The sequence below is a fragment of the Cetorhinus maximus genome, chromosome 17, assembly GCF_964194155.1.
Source record: "Cetorhinus maximus chromosome 17, sCetMax3.hap1.1, whole genome shotgun sequence".
In the NCBI taxonomy this organism is placed as follows: domain Eukaryota; kingdom Metazoa; phylum Chordata; class Chondrichthyes; order Lamniformes; family Cetorhinidae; genus Cetorhinus; species Cetorhinus maximus.
Window position 1 is genome coordinate 90,483,488 of NC_135895.1, and position 24,388 is coordinate 90,507,875.

The following is a 24,388-nucleotide window of genomic DNA, read 5'->3' on the forward strand; positions in this document are numbered from 1 at the left end:
ATGCGTACACTGTTAATTGTCCCTTTGTTTTCCAGTTGACCATCCTCCCATGGAGCCTTCAAATAACGTTTCTGTACCTGTCAGACATGCAGACAAGATGGGATTTGATGAGGTAAGAGAAAGGGCAATTGCTGAACCTCTGGTCAGAAGCAACTGTTGACATATGAAAGAATTAAGACTTCGAAGACTGCCAGTTTTTAAGATTGATCTTTGCTGTACCAAGCTGGAAATCCAATCAGTAGAATTTGTGTCCAAATGAGGTTCAGCAGGCACAGGCTTTTGTTCAGGACTAAATTAAGTAGTAAACTGACTATTCCACAAGGATAATAATCTTCCAGGAGTGCAATAGGATATCAATTTGACTTTCCATTGCATTGGTTAAACTTATTCACTACTGATTTAGTAATGTAGTTACAGTAGCATAAAACACTATGTTAACATAAGTAGAATTTTTTTTATATTACATTGAATTGAAAAGTTTATTTATAAGAAGGGACGGCCATCTTTAAAAGCATTGATATTGCATCAAAATGAACATATTGATATCTGTTATTAGGCAATAAAATTATGTTGGAATTGATTTAACTTTGATAAGTCCTAGAAACAATAACAAGGGAAGTTCAGGGCAATAGCATAATAAAAACTTGCTCTTTAATTAGAAAGGGCTAGAATATAACATAACTGAACTTTGAGAAGGTTTGAGAATCACTGCTGATAGATCTCTCACTCTAAGTGGATCAGCTCCTTGCTAGGGTGAAACCTAGAGATTACATTTTTTTGACTCCTTCATGGGATGTGGGCGTCGCTGGCTGGGCCAGCATTTATTGCCCATCCTAATTGCGCTTGAGAAGGTGGTGATGAGCTGCCTTCTTGAACCCCTGCTGCTGCAACACTTTTCAGCTAATCCTGCTCTTCAGTTCAGCTGTTTCTTTAATTCTCACAGCAGCCCTTCTGAAATACCCTAGATCATTACTATGCAAATAATTAAAGGATAGCATTATTATAAATACTTCTTTTTGGGCGGTCCCTCAGGATCGAGGATGACTTGTTTCCACTCTGGTTTGATGGGTTCTGAGATAACGGCTAAGTTCAATGCGTGATCTGCAGACTCTGCCATGTGTGGGGCAGTTGATGCTTGAAGGATCGGGTAGATTGGGTGTTTGGATGATTGTGTGCTCTCTCCGATGCCTTGACTAGGGCCTCTGTGTGTTCCTGAAGAAGTCACTCAATGCATTTTGTGCCTTGTCGAATAAACCTTTATCATTTTGGCCAGTCATAAGCCAGGGTCTCTCATGAGGCAGCGGAGATGTTTGGCCTCTTCAGGGATGCTTTGAAGACATCCCTAAATTGTTTCCGCTCTCCTCCTGGGAGTCTCCTGTTGCAACGGAGTTCGAGTAGAGCAATTGCTTCGGGAATCTGTTGTCAGGTGTACGAATGACGTGTTGCGAGTGAGTAGTGACTCAATGCTGGGCACGTTGGCTTGGGAGAGGATGCTCCTTTTTTGCCACTGGATTTGAAAGGTTTTGCAAAGCCATGGCTTTATAAATAGAACAGTGCGTGAAGCATTAGATTGGCCCCTAATTGTATTGTTTCTGGAAATGAGTTTGATAAATTTTGTAATCAAATCAGTCCATTAATTTGAAAAGACCTGACTAATGAGCTGGTTAATTAATGAATGCAATCCATGTTGTTGGTTTAACAGCGGTTAATTCAGGTTGTACCTAAATCGACCCCTTATCTCCCTGTAAATGTGTTGGCTAATGAAACATTTTTCTTTCATTGTCATCTGACCGAGCTCATGATATCGCCTCTATAAAGTCAGTGTGTGTAAAAGTTTATCACATCAGTCATAATTGAAAGTGTCACCTATGCAAAACCTGCAAAACACACAAACTTAATTGCCTCTAACCTAAACAACAACAAACAAGAATTAGATGAGCAATTTAGGAATGTGTTAAATAACAAGTAGCATCTGATTGAATAGTGCCTGGCTTTTATAAACCTGATCTGGGCTTTAAAAATAATTTGTCAGTCCGCAACCTTTCTTCAGGGAAAGCTGCTTTTCACTTCAGGATGTGCCCTTTTACAACAATTAGGTTCCGTGGCCTTATAGGGGCAGCCGGATTAAATCCTATCTTCCTAGCCGCTACCAAGTGGTGTAAGTGCACCCCAGGGAGACCTGCCTCCTGACCTGCTCTTGCACCCTGGCAATTGCTTGGCACCTCCGGCAGCAGTATGACAGAGATGGGGAAATAAGGTATCTTATCTAGAAACCCATATCTGACCACTCTGTGGCACAGCAGCTAGGAGTTTCAACACATTGTATCACTCTCCACTACCCTTCCTACAGAATTCCATGTATTCACTTATCTACCATAACTGAAGCCATTCCCAAACATGGCTGGGGAGTTGTGAATTCACCGCGCATTCTGTCCATCTAAAAGAGCTCCCACTGGTCACGATTGGAGACTTACATATGGCATTGAGCTCAGGAATTGTACATGCACCAGCTATTCTGTTTGTCCCGCGCCATCACTACACCAGGGCCTATCGTCAATGGGACTTTGGCACAGGAATCAAACTTGTCATAAGTGATGCTTCCTGAAAAAGGATAAAATATTGGGTGCCACCAACAACAAAATGAGCAATGTGTTAAACTGATTTCTCAAGGCTCTGGAGAATAACTTTGTTTGTGATTGCATATATTATGTATAGCATCCCACATCTGACCACAAAAACTGCAGAGCTGGGTCAATTGACAGACTAGTGCAATAATCCTATTGACTCATCAAGCGATGGAATATTGCCATAACCCAATTCGCTCATTGATTCACAGGGTCACCAATTGACGGACTATTGCAATAATCCCATTGACTCATCAGTTGATGGAGTACGGCCAACGGGATGAACTCCCGGCTCCTCTTTGAATGGTACCAGGCAATCTTTTACATCCACCTAAAAGAATAAAATTCTTTGATTTAGAATCATTATTTCTTAATCTTTTGCTGGGAAGTGGACAGTGGAGGTGTGAATGTTGTGAGAACTGTAGACTTAGTCATTAGCTGTTGACCCACAACCATTTGCTAAAGACTAGTTCTAAAGAAAGCATAGCAAATATTCAAAGCAGATGGTTTAACTCGCCTGTTAAGAACAAGTTCCCAGTGTGCGTCATTGAAGAGATAAGACATCAGCGGTATATAAAAGCCTTTAAAACAGAAGGTAATCGCTGCCAAGTCAGCAGTGGTAACCAGTTAATGTGAACTTGCATTTAGATCTTCATGATAAATCTCAAGCGCAGGACAGACAGGAGGAAACGAATGCTTCGCACTCTTTACGAGCTGAACATTGAAGGCAAAGTGGTAGATGCTGTAGATGGGAAGTAAGTACTGACCCTGAAGAAAATAATATACAATAACCCCATATAGATTGTATTTACCCATCAAAGTGTGAAATTCTATTGCTTTTCTTCAGCGTGTGTACTCTTTTTTTGGTAAAATGTTATTTGTTGAAGAAAATTGGAGCAAAAAATTCTGGCATCTTTTCCACTTGATTTGGGTTGCCACTTTTTTGCCATTTGGATGAGTTTTAATGTGGCCAGCTGTTAAAATGGACCAGCTTCCCGCTGAAACTCATGGCTCATGGGCTGCTTGCTGGCAGTTAAAATTAACTTAAGGTTTCCAATACTATTATACTTGCTTGATAAATAGACCCTACTTTGGCTTTGCGGTACTAATTTTATGGGCTGAATTTTCCTGCAGGCATTTAGGACCCTGGCCAGGTCTGTGCGTGGCTTCAGTGGGCCTGCTGGAGCAACTTTACGTGAGAGGGCCTACTAATTGGCGCCTCCACATCCGACGTCCAATTAAGGGTGACAGGCGGACCCGGGATGCAGGAGAGGCCCAATTGGAAGGATATCAGTAATGCCCAGGTGGTAACCCCGCTGGGAGAGGTGAGCGCTGACGGAGAAGAGGGAAATCAAGTTGCACCTCAAAATGGAGGCGCTCATGATGGCCTCCCTCTTCAATGCTAAACAAGAGGATAAAGTACTGAGCGGGGCCTCAGGGTGGAAGGGTGGCCCCTCAAGAAGAATGCCTTTGGCTGCCCCTGAATCCTGTGTGCACTGTGGCCCCCTAGTGCTGCCAATTAAGTCAGCCACCCATGGCCCACAGAACTCCCAGCGACAGGCTGCCTCCTACAGAGTCAGTGGGTTCCCGACGCAGCTTGGGGCCCATGCCCGACAGGAAAATTGCAGAGGCTCCCACTGCTTTCCTGGGGTATCCCCCCCCCGCCACCCCCCCCACCCCCCACCGTAACCCTCCCCACCTCCAATCCTTCTCTCCATGGGGCTGGGAAAACTCAGCCCTAAATCTCTGCAATGGTGTGCAAATAAATATTTTAAGGTGCTGCTTAATTTTGGGTAATTATTTATCAAGCACCCGTGTTTATTTTTCCATTAATTTCATTTTCAGCACAGGGTTCCAGGAACAAGCAGAGAGAGAAAAAAAGGGAATTCTCACCAGCAGATAAAATGCAGTGACACAAACCAGCTGGAATGTGGATAGAAAGAGATTGCTGAAGAAGAGTCAGGTTCAGGTTGTGACCAGCTGGGAATGGGGCTGAAAGAATCATGGAATCATAGAATGGTTACAACACAGAAGAAGGCCTTTCAGCCCATCGGATCCATGCTGACCCTCTGCAAGAGCAACTCATCTAATGCCATTCCCCCACCTTTTCCCTGCAGTCCTGCATTTTTTTTTTCTCTTGTCCGATAATGATTTGAAAGCCGCAATTGAATCTGCCTCCACCACACTGTCAGGCAGTGCGTTCCAGCCCCTAACCACTCACTATGTAAAAAGGTTTTCCTCATGTCCCCATTGCCTTTTTTTGCCATTCATCTTAAATCAGCGTCCTCTGGTCCTTGGTCCTTCCCCCAACGGGAACAGTTTTTCCCTATATCCGGACTCCTCGTGGTTTTGAAACTATCAAATCTCCTCTTAATCTTCTATTCTCCAAGGAGAACAGGCCCAACTTCTCCAATCTATCCACATAACTGAAGTTCCTTGTCCCTGGAACCATTCTTGTGAACCCTTTCTGATGCCTGCACATTTTTCCTAAAGTGTGATGGCCAGAATTGGACATAGTACTCCAAAGCAGTATTTTATATAGGTCCATCATAACTCCTTGTTTTTGTATTCTATGCCCCTACTTATAAAGCCCAGGATCCTGTATGTTTTAACTGCTTTTTTAACCTGCCCTGTCACCTTCAATGATGTGTACACGTGTACCTCCAGGTTCCTCTACTCCTGTACCCCCTTTAGAATTGTATCCTTTAATTTATATTGCCTCTCCTTGTTCTTCATGAATCAGTTCACACTTCTCAGCTTTGCATCCCATCTGCCACCTGTCCATCCAATGCATTAGCCTGTCTGTGTCCACTTGGAGTTAAACAGTCTCCTCCTCACAGTTCAGAAATCTTCCAAGTTTTATATCATCTGCAAATTTTGAAGTTGTGCCCTGTAGACCCAAGTCTAGGTCACTAATATATAGTGTACCAAGAAAAGAGATCCCAACGCCAACCCCTGGAGAACCCCACTGTACACCTCTTCCTCCAGTCCAAAATCAGAAGCATTGGAGCTAAACCTAGCAGAATAGCTTTGGTCTTGCCAAGGTTCAGATGACTTGATATTGGACAAGCAGGGTTGAGGTTTACACTGCAACCAGTATATATCACTATCAGCTCAGAACAGATTTTCAAACCATGATCCATGTGCCATCAAACAGCATGTTTAAAAAAGATTGACAGGCTTACATTCCAATCCTTCCATTTGATCTGATGCAGTAGAACTGGGGATTGATAATGACAGGAAAAACTGCAGGCACTGGTCATTTCAGGTCATTTCACGCCTTGGAGGGCTAATTTCCTAATGTGTCTTAACCCTGCTCAGACATAGGGTACCATAATGTGACAGATGTTTTGTATTGACAGAGCCCTCAACACAAGCCACCTGAAAGCTCTCAACATTGAAATGTTGCCAGGGTATCATGACCCTTACTCAGGAAGAATACTAACACGGGGAGAAATAGGCTGCTTCCTGAGTCATTATTACATCTGGAAAGAGGTAAGATGATCGACCCTCATGTACACGTTCACTTATTTCAGGTGTTTCTAGATGTGTTGTCACTTAAAGTGTGTTCATCTACCTCCAGAGATTCTATTAGAGCTCCCTGTGCTTTAGAAATGGTCTGTCACTTGAGGTAAATGCATCTGAATATCTTGTATTGCTGATGTAGAAGCATAAAATCAGAAACACATCCTTACTTGGTGTTTATTTTGTTGAGAGTGAGACTGTCAATGTTTTCTATAAAGAGTATTCCCCCTCTCCTCCCATGATGGAGATGGGGAGCTGCCCTGCTCAGGTTATATTGTTTCAGTTACATCATGACCTGCGTTATACCCAGAATGATGCAGGGTAAAAAGGGTTGATTGATAGCCCTGAGGCATGCTGCATCCCTTTCATTATTTGTGTAAAATTAAATTTTGCTTCACTAGAGGCATGGGCCTGTTTATGAAGCTGCCTCTTGAGGCGAGCATGAGTGAAGAGTTTTGGGAGACAAACCAATCTGTAACATCAACCGCCATCTCAACCAGAGTGAGCTTGGTAGATGACCCAGACCTAGTCTTCTGCTAACATCTCTCTGAAATTGTTTCTTTAGGAAATGGTACAAGGTTGCTGTGGGGAATAATTCATCTTTGATCATTTCTATCACTTCTAGAAGGAATAGTGGACTTCTGTATGGGAGCATTCCCATGGGGGTAGAGCAGTAATAAGGTGTGTGGGTGTGGGATCATAGTCGTGAATCACATCTCAGCAACACCAGCACAGTGCTGTAAATGCTCACCAATCTTTTGAATGGCAACCTTTCTCCCTGTTGTGAAACTGATTGTAACTTTACGAGTGTCATGTGCATACCAAGAGTCAACTGTTTAGTCTCTTTATAAAACCAACCAAGATGCAATGCTATTCAATAGCACAATCTGTCTATACAATTCTGCAGTGCAACTCAGGCCTTTCTTACATAACTCATTGTGAAAGCTTTTTGGATGAACAGAAAAATGAACATTGATGCTACAAGATGGTTTGCAGCTGTTAGTCATTTTATAGAGCTGCTTTTCAACTGATCTAATCTTTTCAATCTCAGCCTGAATCTCTAAGCTGGAATCTAATGTGTATTTAATTTGGATACCAGAACAGTGCAACGATTGGACAAAAGCCAAAACAGAACCTGATATTAACTCTCCTGAGGATAAAATCATTTCACTTGGTTGATTTGTATCATTTAGACATTGCCTGTGGATTTATTGAGGAATGCCGGTCGAATCTACCAGCCCCTCCAGCAGTACCACTTGTGACCTTAGATAGTAGTTCCTCAGTCATGGTAACTTTTCCTAATGTACATGTACAGACCAGACAACAAGACATGGCATGAGTTATGCGTCTCCAGATGCAAATGAAGCAGCAATTTTTTCCTCCAATGTCTATTAGCTCGCTGTTTTGACAGTGTTGGACAAAATATCTATTTTCACACACTTTCAAAATTGATGGGTTGAGAATTTAGTCCGTCACGTTTACGATAACAAGTCTGGACACCCAGACAAATCGTCACTGCCCTCCGTCATTAAAACAGCTGGGAATTGCAGCTATGTGACAAAGAAGAGGGTGCCACCTATGCCGAGGCCAAGGAACTGCAAGTAACCACAGCAGGGGTTATTAATTAGAGTTTAAAGTTTGATCCTGACAAAGGATTTGAAAGACAGTTATTGAAATAAATAGATGTCAATCATAACTTTCAAAAGGAAATTGGATAACTATCTGAAGAGAAAAATATTGCAAGACCCCAAGGAAAGGGGGATGCAGTGGGGCTGGGTGAGTTGTTCTTGCAGAGAGCTGGCACAAACATGACGGGCCGAATGACCTCATTCTGTGCTGCAGCCACCCTACGATCCAATGATTTTAAGGATGCTGCTTGAGTTATTTAATTTCACTAACCAGATTAAAAAGAGTTCTTACTTCAGTAATTCTGCTCATCAGTTTATGGCTGATTTGTAGCTTACCTTCATCTACCCACCTTGGTTCTGTAACCCATAATACCTTTGCCGAACAAAAATCTATCAATCTCTGTTTTGAAATTTTCAATTAGGCCCCCAGCTTCAACAGATTTTTAGAGGAGAGGGTTTCAGATTTCCATAACCCCTTTTGTGTGAGGTTGCGTTTCTCGATTTCACCTCTGAATGGCCCAGCGTCAATTTTAACACCTGGACACGCCCCTCAACCCACCACTGTCCTGGACTCGCCCACCAGGGGGAATGGTTTCTCCCTATCTATCCTACCAAATCCTTTAACTATCTTAAACACCTCAACTTGATCTGCCCTTAATCTTCCATACTCAAGGCAATATAAGCCTAGTCTGTGCAACAAAACGTTTTTAAATGTTCTGTCTCCATCATTCAGGTCATTGACCGAGGACTAAAGAAGGCCCTTGTCCTAGAAGATGACAATAGGTTTCAGCCACATTTTCGAAGAAGAATAACAAAGCTGATGGATGATATCGAGGAGAACCAGCTGGACTGGGACCTGATGTAAGTCTAAACGTACAACAACTGATTAAATACTGAAGGTTGAACAATGCAGGGCCTTTCCGTTTTACTACTGATCTCTAAATTAGATTTCCTCAGAACCTGTAGCGATGGACCATATAAACAGTGTGCTGACTTCATGTCGCAGTATGACTAGAACAGTTCTCCCCTGACGCAGAAACAAAAAAATGCTGGTAAACTCAGCATGGAGGAAAAAACAGTGTGTATGTTTCAGGTCAATGATCTTTCATCAGAAGTTGGAAATGTAACAGTTTTTAATTGAGTACAGAGCCAGGAAAGGGAGGAGGAGGAGGAAAAAAATCAAGGCAAAAGCCTGAGCTGTGTGTTCCAGTTGTCTTTTGGTTCCCAGGTGTTGTTAATAATCACACTTTAAAGTTGGAAAGATCAAAAACTCCTTAAGTTTAATTTTGCCATGCTGTCTGGTTCAATAGAAGGACTGGTTTGAACTGGTTCTGTTATACTTCACATGAGTCTCTAATGCAGCTGTGAAAAGTTGCCCCCCAGAACACTTACACATGACAATTAGTTCCTAGCTCTTTACAGATAGTTACAGATAATTCAACAATATATAACCATGTTTGATAGGGTGAAGGGCAGGAGAGATTAAATCAATCGAAGCAGGGCTGGGATCAGAAAAAGGATCAGAAAGAGCATCGCTATCTCAGAGTTATCTCAGAAGCTTGCAATCCTTGACACCTGGAAGGAAGAAATATGTGTTTTATTGGTGCTGGATGCAGAAAAAGATTAAATGAACTGTGAACCAGGAGAACTCTGTAATAGAGTGAGTTGGCGCTACTGAAATCTCTTCTATTCAGCCATTGGGGTTTTGGGGTGTGTGCGTATGTGCATGTATGTTTTTAAATTGCCCAGTGGGAGCAGAAGCTACCAGCTTAACAAGATATTTATTTTCTCACACACAAAATGTTGAGCACGCATCATCTGCTTGTGAAGAATCATTTGCACGTTTCAATTGCAGGCTGTGTGCATTAGTACAAATTTGCAGCAAACTGCTTTGGGCTGGGCATTGGAGCACACCTTCTGTATGAGACTCTTCATAACTGGCAACCTCAAATATAATGGCCTTATCAGTGACCCAAAACCTTCTATGCAAGGCAAAGCACTCTATAGGTCCCAAATACGGACTCAATATACTGGCCTCAATCTCAGACTACACTGGCTGCCTGAGGCCTACCCAGCCTGAATGTCAAGAGGGCCTTGAAATAGGCAGCCAGTGCACCTGCTTGCTACAGTATTTCTATGCTATTTGTAGGATCTGGCACAATTTTCTAATACCAGTGGGCAGACACACATGGAATGATTTTCTGCCCACTACTATTGGACATAGGGCACCAGGCATTTTTAAAGGAACCCCCCAAGGCTGCTCCAAACACATGAATGAAAAGGAGGTAACATTGATTTTTGACGGGCTTAGAGGTGCAATTTTACAGTTTTAGAGGATCTATATAGGTGCTCAACATCAATCACCATGCTTTCATAATTTTAAGAAATGCTCTTGGATATGGCTTTTTATTTGAATATTTGTTTAAAAATGTCCCTTCCAAACTTATATCTAAAAAAAACCCTTCAACTTCTGTGGACAATCTGATGTGGCAGGCTAAAGATTGGCCTATCAGCTCTGACTGTTGATTCCAAACCAGCCTAGGCTACTGGGATGAATGTCTGCTCTGTTGACTATAGTGGTGTGAAGGGAAGTCAGTGTGGGTAGTCTCAGTTTAGTGCTGGAAGGAATGGGCTCACAGTGGAATCCCCCCCTTAAATCAGGAATATTGCTCAGTGGGACGATAGGATGGTGCAGGAGATGTTGCCCTTCTGATTTTGGATGGAAGCACTTGTTGGGAATCCATATCTCCAATAATGATCTTTTTTTAAATTGGAAGGACATTGAATTATTTGGACACTTTCTCGGGAATTCACACAATCACAGAATCACAGTGCAAAAGAGGCCCTTCGGCCCATCGAGTCTGCACCGACACATGAGAAACACCTGACCTATCTACCGAATCCCATTTACCAGCACTTGGCCCATAGCCTTGAGTGTTATGACGTGCCAAGTGCTCATCCAGGTACTTTTTAAAGGATGCGAGGCAACCCGCCTCCACCACCCTCCCAGGCAGTGCATTCCAGACCGTCACCACCCTCTGGGTAAAAAAGTTTTTCCTCACATCCCCCCTAAACCTCACCTTGAACGTAGTCCCCTCGTGACTGACCCTTCAACTAAGGGGAACAACTGCCCCCTATCTACCCTGTCCATGCTCCTCATAATCTTGTACACCTCGATCAGGTCACCCCTCAGTCTTCTCTGCTCCAACGAAAACAACCCAAGTCTATCCAACTTCTTTTCATAACTTAAATGTTTCATCCCAGGCAATTATCTGCCCATTTGACCATCCCGTCTATATCGTCCTGTGGCCCAAGACACTCAACCTCACTGTTAACCATCCCGCCAATCTTTGTGTCATCCGCAAACTTACTAATCCTACCCCCCACATAGTCATCTATGTTGCTTATATAAATGACAAATAATAGGGCACCCAGCACAAATCCCTGTGGTATACCACTGGATACTGGCTTCCAGTCACTAAAGCATCCTTCTGTCATCACCCTCTGTCTCCTACAACTAAGCCAATTTTGAATCCACCTTATCAATCCCATGTGCATTTGCCTTCTTTATAAGTCTCCCATGTGGGATCTTGTCGAAGGCTTTGCTGAAATCCATATAAACTACATCAGCTGCATTACCCTCATCTACACACCTGGTCACCTTCTCAAAAAATTCAATCAAATTTGTTAGACATGACCTCCCTCTGACAAAGCCATGCTGACTATTCCTGATCAAACCTTGCCTCTCCAAATGAAGATAGATTCTCTCCTTCAGAATTTTCTCTAATAGTTTCCCTGCCACTGACATGAGACTCACTGGCCTGTAGTTCCCTGACTTATCTCTACAACCCTTCTTAAATAGCAGAACCACATTAGCTGTTCTCCAGTCCTCTGGCAACCTCCCCTGTGGCCAGAGAAGAATTAAAAATTTGGGTCAGGGCCCCTGCGATCTCCTCCCTTGCCTCCCTCAGCAGTCTGGGACCCAAATCATCCGGACCTGGAGATTTGTCTGCTTTTAAGCCTGCTAACTCCTCCAATATCTTGTCACTCCCTATATCAATTTGCTCAAGAACCTCGCAGTCTCTCTTCCCAAGTTCGATACCTTCATGCTCATTCTTTTAGGTGAAGACGGATGTGAAGTATTCGTTCAAAACTCTACCAATGTCCTCTGGCTCCACCCATAGATTGTCCCCTTGATCCCTAATGGGCCCTACTCTTTCCCTGGTTATCCCCTTCCCATTGATATACTTATAGAGTATCTTGGGATTTTCCCTACTTTTACCAGCCAGAGCTTTCTCATATCCCCTCTTTGCTCTCCTAATTGCTTTCTTAAGCTCCACCCTGAACTTTTGGACATCAGTGGGGAGTGGGGTGGGTCAGACATCGGAGGCCCGGTCAGACATCAAGGGGTCGTGGGAGGCGTCAGACATCAGGGGGTGGGACATTGGGGGAGGTGGGCGGGGTCAGACGTTGTCAGGGTGTGGGGGGGGTGGGGTCGGACCTCATGGGGGCCGGTGTCGGAGGTCAGGAGAGAGGTCCAATCGGGTCAGAAGGGGAGCTGGGTCCGCGTTGGGGTGGGGAAGGCGGGTGTCACTTAGGTCAGTAGGGGTGGAGGTGTCGGTACTGCAGAGGGAGCTCGGTACTGCCGGGGGGTTTCAGTACTGCGGCGGGGGTCGGGTTGGTGGGGAATCCATGGGGAGGTGTGGTGGAGTTGGGGAATACCGCTTGGGCGGTGTAGTCAGGGGTTGGGAGGAGACCCCTGGGGGGTTGGGGTTTTGGGCGGGGGGAGGAGTTCCATGGGGGAGCGGGGGTGTCCCGCGAGGGGGTCCATCTGGGTCTTTACAACAGATACCCAAAAGTTAGAAGCGGTTTTAATTCTTATAACATTTTCTGAGTAACTATTTGTGTAACACAGCCAGAACCATCTGAAATTTGCGATTTAAATCGCATTTTCGGTTGGTGCCCAGAGGAAGTCTGCAGTTCTGGGCAATTGCCGTGCAAACCCCACTGGGGAGTTTGGAATTTGCAGCCCAATATTACGGCCTGTTCCCGAGTATTCCTTTAGTATTGCTCAAAAAAGAGACATGCCTGAGCTTTTTGTCTTGCACTCATCAGGATACTCGCAAGAACACCAATATAAGGAGACGTATTAGTTGAGAAATCTGATAGGGGTGTGGTCTACCTCAAGAATACTTTCACCGGTCAATATATGCGTTGGGATTCTTAGGGCAGAATTTTGACCTTGGCGTGCGGGATCGGCCGGGGCGGGCGGCGGCAATGAGGAAGCCGACCGCCGTCCGCGATCAACAGCGCACCGCGATTACACGCTGGCGGGCCCATTAAGGCCTGCCCAGCATGATACACGAGCGGCAGCCTGAGCGCTGTCTGTACGGGCAGGGGTGAGCGGGGCAAGCACGAACTGGGCGCAGAGGAGTGCTGAATAATGGAGCTGCCTCAGGGAAATGAAGAATATATTGAAAAGATTATTAAACAACGGAAAAATTTAATGAAACATGTCCCCTCATCTGACTCTGTCGCATGAGCAGGGACATGTTTTTAATTAAAAATTGAAGTTTTTATTTTATTTTTATTTGCTTTTGGAAACCTCATCCCGCCCGTGGATGAGGTTTCCAAAAAAAAACGCAAAGGCCTTTCTCGCCTGCCCGCCAACCATTAGGTTGAACGGGCAGTGAAAAATTAAGCACAATTGATAACTTAATGGCCTTAATAGGCCTTTTAATTGTCGGCGGGTGCACTGGAGTGCGGCCGCCAAACAGACTATCGTGCGACTGCGGGTGACCGTTGGCACACTTGGCCGACATCATTGTACGTCATTTTACACTCGGTCGGGTCAGGCACACACCCACCCGCCGAGCCAGAAATCCTGCCTTACAGCTCCACACACTATAAAATTGGTCTCATTGGCAACCTTGTAAATAGGGCCCGAGCCATTTGCTCACCATGCAAGCTTGACACTGAAATAGGGCGCATCAAAGACATCCTACAGGATAATGGTTATCCTGGTGAGATCCATTCGCGCTGTCGTAGAGTCATAGCCATAGAGGCCTACAGCACAGAAAAAGGCCCTTCGGCCCATTAAGTCTATGCCGGTCAAACAAGTACCTAACATTCTAATCCCATTGCCCAGCACTAGGCCCATAGCCTTATATGCCATGGCATTGCAAATGCACCTCCAAATATTTCTTAAATGTTATGAGGGTTTCTGCCTCTACCACCCTTTCAGGCAGTAAGTTCCAGATTCCCACCAACCTCTGGGTGAAAAAATTCTTCCTCACATCCCCTCTAAACCTCCTGCCCCTTACCTTAAATCTATGTGCCCTGGTTATTGATCCCTCCACCAAGGGGAAAAGTTCCTTCCTGTCTACCCTATCTATGTCCCTCATAATTTTATACACCTCAATCATGTCGCCCCTCAATCTCCTCTGCTCCAGGGAAAATAATCCCAGTCTATCCAATCTCTCTTCATAACTAAAACTCTCCAGCCCAGGCAACATCCTGGTAAATCTCCTCTGCACTCTCTCTAGCGCAATCAGATCCTTCCTATAATGCGGATTCCAGAACTGCACGCAATACTCTAGCTGTGGCCTAACCAGTGTTTTATACAGTTCCAGCATAACCTCCCCGCTCTTATATTCTATGCCTTGGCTAATAAAGGCAAGTATCCTATATGCCTTCTTAACCACCTTATCTACCTGTCCCGCAATTTAAGGGACCAGTGGACATGCACACCAAGGTCCCTCTGATCCTTGGTACTTCCCAGGGTCCTACCATTCATTCCCGTGCTTTGTTTGTCCTGCCCAAGTGCATCACCTCACACTTATCCAGATTAAATACCATTTGCCACTGATCAGCCCATCTGACCAGCCCATCTATATCCTCCTGTAACTTCTGTATATCACGCAAACTCATGAACAGGCCTAAAGCCATCATTTTCGGCCCTGAAAAGTGCCCAGTCTACCTCAGGTTACCCTGGAAAGGCAAGGTATCGCAAAACTTTGAGCAACAGGTGAAGATAGCTGTTTCAAGCTGCTACTATGCAGTAGCAACACGAATGGTATTCACCACTAACAGGATGCTGCCTTCAAGCCAAAAAGACGTTCTGCCTATCACACAAATGAGTGATGTGGTGTATGAATTTCAGTGCCAGTGTGATGCTAGGGATGTAGGCCATATGTCCCAAAGACTGGCGGATCGTATCAAACAGCATGTCCCAGCTGCTGTTCACAACGAGCAAGGTACAGACCATACCCAACCAGCCTGTGTTTGCAAAACTCAAAACACAGTGGCCAACATTAGATGTGGTTCCGTGATTGGATAACATTTGCTAAATAATCCTCAGTGTGCTAAGAATTACACTGACAACCAATTTAAGACTGTCAGTCAGGTTCGCTGTGTGGCGCATTTGTGTGTACTGGCAGCTACATATATTAATACACAGAGCCCTGTTCTTTGCAGACAGAAAGAACACGTATATACTGTGTCTGTTTCAGCTAAACAAAATAAGTGACAGCCATTTGCTGATTCATTCCTCAGAGCAACGCCTTGACCAATCAAGATTAAGCTGCCTGGTTTAAATTTCAAACAATGCTTGGCAGTTAACTGTCAGTCACCATCACTGGTACATTCTCCGTGGCAATGCCACTTGCCAACCAATCAGCACTCTCCTCACGTACAGTATAAATTGTTGTTTTCCACCTCAGTGTCCTGCTGGTGTCCTGATGAGTGCCAGACGAAAAGCTTAGACATGTCTCTTTTTTCAGCAATACTCAAGTTTGTACTACCAAACAACTATTAGTATTCCTTTAAGTTAACATTGCTGCCATTACTTTACGTTATGTCAATCGTCTTGAAGATTTTGTCCAATTACACCTTAGAAGCACTTTTTACTTAACATTCTTGTTCAGTTATCTAAGCAGCACACAGAGTTTAGGATCTGGAGGAGATGCAGGACTGTGTTTAACCTGTGTCAGTCTACTCCTTTCCCACAAAGTCAATTACATTTTCCATTGTTGTTTTCACTTCAGCTACGTTGGTCGGAAACGGATGCAAGTGGAACATCCGGAAAAGTCTGTGCCTGGCATTATGAACCTAGTAGAAGCAGATTATTCCTACTGGACGTTGGCCTATGTCATATCTCAGCAAGGGGCCAAAAAACTGGTGGGAGCTGAACCTCTGGGGAAGATGTTGCCAGTGGATGAATTTTTACCCATCATGTACAATAAACATCCAGTGTAAGTAACTAATGTACATCTGGGCAGTGGAGAGGGAGGGGAACTGTGGAGCAGAGACCATACTAGATTTTTACCGTAAGTAGCACCTATCAATCAAAATAGTATTAAAGATGGATTTGTCTGGCGATTTCCATAGTAAAGAGCCAGGCATGTAGGCCATACATCCCAAAGACTGGCAGATTGTATCAAACAGCATGTCCCAGCTGCTGTTCACAACGGGCAGTGGATACAGACCATACCCAACCAGCCTGTGTTTGCAAAACTCAAAACACAGAGTCAAACATTAGATGTGATTCTGTGATCGGACAACATTTGCTAAATGATCCTCAGTGTGCTAATAATTACACTGACAACCAATTTAAGATTGTCAGTCAGGCTCGCAATGTGACACATTTGCGAGTACTAGAAGCTACATATATTAATACACAGGGCCCCGTTCTTTGCAGACAGAAAGAACATGTACACACATTGTGCCTGTTTCAGCTAAACAAAATAAGTGACAGCCATTCGCTGACTCATTCCTCAGGGCAATGCCTTGACCAATCAGGGTCAAGGTGCCTGGTTTAAATTTTGAACACTGCGTGGCAGTTAACTGTCAGTCACCGTCACTGGTGCATTCTCTTTTGCAACGCCATGATGGGTGGTAGAATTGGTCCAGCCTGTAATAGCAGTAGGTTACTGGATCTAATAGACCTGACCTATCAATCAATGATTGACTGATAGTTCACACCAGGTAAGCTCACTTGCCATCAACCTCACTGTTTGACAGGACATTTTCCATCCATTGAGGGGGAAGGGTGCCAAAAGGAAGGACGTATGCATCCTTGTTACTATCTCAATTTGGCCTTGACAAGATTGCTGGTAAATAAAGCTCAGATCCCATCCTACCACCACTAGATTGCCAGCGATTCAAAAATATAACCCTTCCCTTTAGACTGCCATAGATAGCATACCTTCAGAGTAAGAGGAAACGTGGAACTCTCTCCCTCAAAAAGCTGATGAGGCTGGAGGTCAATTTAAAATTTCAAAACTGGGATTGCTCATATTTTTTTGTTGGGCAAGAATACTAAGGGTTATAAAACTAAGGCAGGTGGATGGTGTTGGGTTACATATTGGCCAGGATCTCAGTGAATGGTAGAACAGTCTCAAGGAGCTAAATGGCCTAATCCTGTCCCTGTGTTACAGCTCACATTCCAAAATATCTGCTCTTCCTCACATTCCTGCTCTTTCAAGTGTGTCAACCCCAGTGACTGAGTGAGCACAGCACCACATGCTGTGGCTCCAAATCACTTACATTTTGCAAGTTCCAGATTTAAGTGTTGACTTGTGCTGGGTCACGTGATCTCCACTTGGGTCAAACAAGGAGGTTAGAGTTGGCCTCAGCATCCTCATGCCAAGGAGGTACAAAATCAGCCGTGACTCCTGTTGCTGATAGCTAGCTAGCAATCGATTACTACAAGGGTGAGCTTGTCGATGCTGGGTAAGAATGAGATATGTCTTAGTGCTCACTGTTTGTGTTCAGAAGGGAAATGACCAGCTGAGGAGAGATACTCGGTTACTGGGCCCTCACGGAAATCACTGGCTTCCAGAGAACAGGCAGAAAAATCAAGGAAGGAAATCAAAGTGCTGATTCAAAGAGCGGTGTTTACAGGAAGTGAAGGGCTGGCTATCACAGTTCTCACTGTGGACAGAAAATGGTGGACTGCAGGCTCTCAATTTCTAAACTGTGTTCTCCATGATTGCTGGCAGTGTTTAATCATGGGATCAGCCCTAAAATGTTCCCACCCATGCAATGGGTTGAGTCCATGCTCCTGATGCACCTTACAGCCACAGGCTGTTAGAGTGAAAACTTCCTGGGCAGTCAACGCTGCCTGCTGCCAGGTTTATTAGGAAATGAGCTATAAGAGAATAAGGCATTTTTGTAACAAAAGTGGAACTAGTCCAGGATAAACACTCTGAGAATTTTACATTTTACAGCGCAATACCAGGCCATTCAGCCCTATGCTACTATTCACGCTCCACATGAGCCTCCTCCTATCTTAGATAATCTAACCCTGTCAGCATATCATTCTATTGCTTTCTTCCTCATCTACTTATCTAGTTTCCCCTTAAGTGCACCAACGTGACTCACCTCAACAATACCATGTGATAAGCAATTTTCACATTCGAACCACCCATTGGGTAAAGAGGCTTCTTCTAACTTCTTCACCGGATTTATTGGAGACTCCGTTATATTTATGTGCCCTAGTTTTCATCTTCCCCACAAGTGGAAACACCTTGGCAGCATTTATTTCATCAAACCCTTTCATAATTTTAAAGACCTGTAACAGGTTCCCCCCTCAGTCTTCTGTTTTATAGACACAAGAGCCCCGGTCTGCTTAGTCTTTCCTGATGGTTTTGCCATCATACTTGTTCAATCTTTTTTGTGTTTCAATATCCTGAGCTCCAACCAAGGTTCTGGACAACTTTAATAATAACGTCTCTGTTTTCCAATTCTATCCCTCTAGAAATAACCTAATTTCTTACTTTGATTGAATTTTTGATGGCTTTAAAAACCAGCATTGCTAATTTTAATGTTATTCCATGCCCCTGGATCCCTTTGCCCTGCTATGCCATTTAGACACTTGTTTTCCATAGTGTATGTGGTCTACTTCTGCATCCAAAATGCATACCCTCACATTTATTTTGCACATTATATTGGATCAATGCAATTCCTCTTAATTAATTGCTTAATTAATCACTAACATCAAATAGAAGGCCACCTGACAAGAGTCCCACTTCAGGGACTTGAGTAACCAAACTCTAGGCTGGCACTGCAATGCAGTGTGCAGGAAGTGCTGTTCTTTGGGTGGGGAGATTAAACCAAGGCTATCTTTGCCCTCTCAGGTGGTGTAAAAGATCCCATAGCATTATGTTGAAGAGAAGTAGGGGAGGTACCCTGGCCAATAATTATCCCTCAATCAGTATTCACTAAAAACAGATGATCTGGGCATTATCCCATTGCTGCTTTTGGATCTTGCTGTGCCCAAATTAGCTGTCCCATTTCCTACATTACAACAGTGACTACGGGCGGGATTTTCCGCACCCGCCCTCCGCCCGGGATCGTCCGGTCCCGGTCAATGGACTCCTGGCTGGGGGGTGCCACCTCGCCCGTGGCAGGTCCCACCGGTGACAGGGCCAGAAAATCCCTGCCTACATTTCAAAAAGCACTTCATTGGTTGTCAAGTGTTTCATGACACCCTGGGGTAACATTATACGCCATCTCTGACAGCAAATTCACATTCTCCACATATTGTTTGGTATTATTTCTCCCTAGCTCTTGGTCCTCTGATTGGGAAAGTCCTGAGGGAGAATGGGACAAAGTTCAGCCTTGTAACATTTCGTTTCATACCAACAATCCACAACTCGCGTTTCACCCCTTGTGACAGGGTGAATCCCCTAGAAGTTGCCTCATGGCTTCCCTGGTATCTGTCTCCACTCAGAAGTGCACAGAGCCGCTGATGGGCCATCGGGCCTTGTAGTGTGCTGTAGCCAAGGGAGGGGAATAAAACGGAACATCCTACACAGGCCTGGTCAGCTCACAGCCCTCCGACGCCAGCAGATTAAATGTAATTTTATTTGTAATTATATGGACCCTGCTACCAACATTGTTGCCGAGTTGCAAGTTTTGGGTGGGTGGGTCATAGATTTTTGAGACTGCCATTGATAAATCCTCCTTTGTGCTAGGAGTGATTACAAATTCATTTTAACGAAGATGTCAAAAATCCCAGGAAATTTAAATAGTGCTTTATCACTTTTTTCGAAGAGCATCCCAAATCCCATGAACACATGATGAATTATACCCGACGTTATTATTAACAAAGCAGCCAATGTGCTTACAGCAAAGCCCCATAAATACTCTTTCTTTTCTCTTCCCACACCTAGTGGTGCATGAGGCAGACAAAGCTCGTGCACACTTTTGCTTCCATCGCTAATATTTCCTGGAGCAGGTCACTGGCCTGTCACCAGAGGCCATAGCTTGAGGGGTACTACTCCACATGAAGCATGGCTTGACCAGGAGACTCTCCCTCTCTTACTACCTGCCATAGGCATATTGGAAGGATTTTTCTTTGGCCATATTATGAACACTGCGGCCATCAGGCCCTGGGGTGGGATTCAAACCCAGAGCTTCTGGCTGAGAGGTAATGATGCTACCCACTGCGCCACAAGGCCTCCCTACCCATAAATATTAGTGAGCTATATATTTACTTTTTCTGATGTTAACTAAGAGAAGGAATTTTGGCCAAAACATCAGGAGAATGTCGTGCTCTTCTTCAGATTATGCGTGGTATTGTTAACATTGACAGTGCAGCAATCCCTCTGTACTGCACTGAATCAACAGAGACTATTGACAGAATTTTAACTGTCAAGGAAAAGGGGATTGAATTCCCAAAAAAGCTGAAGTTTTGGAAATCCAGCCAACCCGTCCACTACAACGTCACTGGGGCATGTTCCCAGGTGAGTTAGAAGCCCCCTTGGAGCTGTCCGGTCAGTCATTTAAATATGCAAACAAGCAATTAATTGTGAATTTAACCCATGATTCTATCTTTAGCATCCAGCAGAAATGTTTCCAGAACTGTGTGGAATTCACCAGCGTAAACAAGGCTATAGCAAATTGATGGGGGAGGAGTGGTGGGTGGGTGGAGGAGGGATAATTGATTGATGAAACTGACAGGCTCGAAAGCCTTTAAACAGGTTTTTGCTGATATCTCCGCCCTCCTGGAACAAGGCTTCCTTCCCAGTGGACCTCGTGGGGAAGAATTACCAGTGTCTGTCAAAGTGTCTATTGCTGGAGGACCCTCCCTCATCCTTTGTTTTCCCCTAGTATTTTGCGCTCTTTCCTGCAAGGGGAGAAAGCAGAGTCATGATGGGAGAAATGGATTGTGTGAAGAAGAGGGAATGACACCAATTGTGGAGGGTCAGTGTGAGGGATGTATGCGAGTTGAAGATGCCAGTGGGTCTGTTGTATTAAAATTCCAACTGACGCACTTAGGTTCTGCAAAGGACTTTAACCTGCATCTCCAATGATACCTGTCTACTGCATAGCACATGTAGTTTGATCAAATCAGATCTCATGTGAGCTAGCTGTGTTCAAAGGCTTGCACTCTCACCTCTAAGTTTAAAGGTCATAGATTAAAGTCGCTGTTCAGAGACCTGAGTGCATAATCCTATCTGCCTTCCCAGGTAGATGTGAAAGATCCCATGGCATTATTTAAAAGAAGAATTATCCCTCAATGAAGATCACTAAAACAGTTTGTCTGGGCTTTGTCACAGTGTTGGGATAATGTTTGTGGGACCTTGCTGTGCACAAACGGCTAAGGTGTTTCTCTATATAGCAACAGTGACTACAGGTCAAAGAGCCGTAATGTGCTTTGGAATATCCTGAGGTTGTTAAAGACGCTATGTAAATGCAAGTCTTTCTTTCTTAATGTAGTTTCACTGTGGTTTCTGTAGGATGAAAAGTTATGATTGGTAGCACCAATGCCCATTTGTAAAGCAGCAATGACAGTGAAAAAGGTTTCGATAAAGAAGCACAGAGAAACTAAAATAAAATGAGAATAAATCATCTTTTTTAAGAGGGGTGTCGTGTTGTTTCACCACAAGCCCCTTTTTGAATTTAATTTTTGAGGGCCCAATCTAAGTAGTAGGAGGCTTTAATCTATAAGACAAATAAAATCACTCAGAATGCCACAGTAATTAATAGTGTGGACAAAATATATGTCATCTTGGTTCACTGCAATATGCTGTTCTGGGATTTTATTGTTAGGGATTTGAGTGTATGTGATCCAGGTGTCAGTGGTAGCTCGGTTGATGGCATATTCACCTCCTAAGTCAGTAAGTTGAATATTCAAGTCCCAGTCCAGAGACTTGATCACCAGAAATTACGCTACTGGTGCAATGAGGTACTGAGGGAATGCACTGTCCGAGACGCTGCAGTCCAGACGGCATGTTAAATTTGAGAACGTTAAATTCTGAAGAAGAGTCTTACGGATTTAAAACGTTATCTCCAAGATGCTGCCAGAGTATTTCCAGCACTTTCTGTTTTTACTTCAGATTTCCAGCATGCGCAGTATTTTGCTTTTATGTTAAATTTGGGCCTTTTCTGTTCTCTCATGTGAGTGTAAAAGATTTTTTTGGCAATATTTGAAGAAGGACAGGGAAGTTCTGGTGCGCCGGCCAATACTCATTTCTCAAATAGCATCACTTATTAAAAAAATATTACCTGAGCATGCTGCTTGTGGGAATTTGCTCTGTACAATTTAGCTGCCGTGAATTCAACATTACAACAATGCCTACAATTCAAAGGTACTTTATTGGCTGTAAAGAGCTTTAGGATATCCTCAATATGTTTTCCCTTTGTACATTTTTTGTATGAAGTTTATTCTGTTAAGTCAGTAGTCTGGACAGCAACTTGGCCAAGAGTTTAAGAGGCTTCTACTAACTGGTGAGATTCCAAGTCCCATGAGGTGGATTTACAGCAGTCAGTAATGGAAAATGGAGCACATCAAATATAATTTTGTTAATTATTCATTCCATTTCTTAACAGAGAAGATTATATGGCATTCTATGAACCTCGCGATTTGAAAGCCTTTTCAGTGGAGCCACTGCTGATTTACCCGACACACTACACTGGAGACCCAGGCTACATCAGTGATACTGAGACCTCTATAATCTGGGACAATGATAACATACCAACGGACTGGAACCGCAAGTTATCCAGAAAAACTAAGGAGCAGGGAGAGATCGGGGCAGAAGCCCAGAATACCGAGGCACTGCAACCCCAAACCCCCATCAACACCGCCTCTCGAGATGAATTATGATGTGGCTCTGCACTACTCGGCTCTGATCTGTGATCAGAACCAATGCCTCTCTGTCAAACTGATGTGGTTTGTGAAAAAAAATGTCTGCTGGAAGGCAACTACAAAAAAATCCCTTGGGATAATGTGGCATAGAATCAACTGAAAGCTATAGTTTCTCTCTTTGTTGGACTTCTTGCACTCTTTCAAATGGTGGTACAACTGCAGCTGATTTTGCTGACTAATTATCAATTACTGTCGGATTAGTTGATATTTTGAAGGTATTTATTTCCATTTCCCTATCTCTGCATTGGCTTTCACCTGTTACATATCGCCCACTAATTTTAATAAAGAGCTCACGGGTGTGGGATCTCCTTAGTGCTATCCAAAGGATAGCCGTGCTTCTGCCACTGTGCAATATTACATTGATATCTGCCTCACAAAGGGTATGAATCTATAGTCACATACTGGTGTTGGAAGTGAGCAGGGCTCATGACAGAATGGCTAGCTGTTTGACTGCTGCAAAACCAACGAGGGCTTATATTTTCAAACTGCTGTTATCACAGAGGGCATTTGTTGATGCTGCAGTCAATATTCAGAATAACTCTTAATATTTCTGCTAGTACAGAATTTCTGCAAGTGGTACTGTTTTCAAATTTGTTACTTTAAATAATGATATTGTGTGTGTACGTGTGTGTGTGGTTTGTTTCTATTTATTTTTGTTCTTCAGTGGCTTGCAATTCTTGCCCTATTAGGCAGAGGTTACAAGTCACCCCCCCACTTCACCACCTTCCTCCCTCCCTCCACCTCTCTGCAGGAACATTGATGCTGGTTTTCTTCTGACGCTCATGCAAAACTCTTCAAGTTCATTGTAGACCCCGCACTCATGTAGATGGTCAAGTGCCACCCCTCCATTTTGGTACAATATGGCAATCCTTTGCTAATAAAATAGCCAAAATAGTGCTGATATTATTGGAATGAGATCTAGCTATCAATGCTTAAAATAGTTTAACCTGTTCATGTAGATCTCCTGGGATATTAAATCAGTCTTGCTGTTGGAAGATAGTTTCCTTAAGTTGATCATCCCTGTTGATTGCTATTTGTTAAATTGCTGAAACTGTGCAGAATTCTATCCAGTTCATTCACAAAACTGTGGAATCTTATGATGCCAAGTGAAGGGTACAGTGCAAATGGAAATCCAGTTTAATTCTGCCTGGACAGGATTGTAAACTTAGATTTGTGTTTACAGAGAAAGGGCTGAGATCTCCACTAACTCACTGTCACCTGGCGTATTGAATTTTAAATGGTCCTCATTTCCAAATTTTTCCAGGGCCTTGCCCCGTGCCCTGTCTGTAACCTCTTCATACCCATTCTGTATTCTCCTCTCCTCTGACAGCAGCGCTACTTCCTTTCCCCCATGTTTGTGCCACAGTCAGCTTGGCTGTACTCTCTGGTAAACTTTCTCTAAGGCCTTCATGCCTCTCTTTTGCTCTCTCTCTCTCTCTTTGAAAGCCTTTTCAAAA

General features: G+C 43.8%; 1 protein-coding gene across 1 annotated transcript in view; it reads left to right on the forward strand.

Moving 5' to 3' along the window:
- The window catches only part of LOC144692567 (procollagen galactosyltransferase 2-like), a 198,398-nt gene extending 174,838 nt beyond the window's left edge, over window positions 1-23,560 (forward strand). The window contains exons 7-12 of the mRNA XM_078561563.1: window positions 36-112; window positions 3,273-3,379; window positions 5,987-6,119; window positions 8,511-8,638; window positions 15,823-16,029; window positions 22,616-23,560. Of these exons, the coding sequence (XP_078417689.1) occupies window positions 36-112; window positions 3,273-3,379; window positions 5,987-6,119; window positions 8,511-8,638; window positions 15,823-16,029; window positions 22,616-22,889 (926 nt within the window). The 3' untranslated portion in view covers window positions 22,890-23,560. The remainder of the gene's footprint in view (window positions 1-35; window positions 113-3,272; window positions 3,380-5,986; window positions 6,120-8,510; window positions 8,639-15,822; window positions 16,030-22,615) is intronic.
- Window positions 23,561-24,388: the final 828 nt, after the last annotated feature.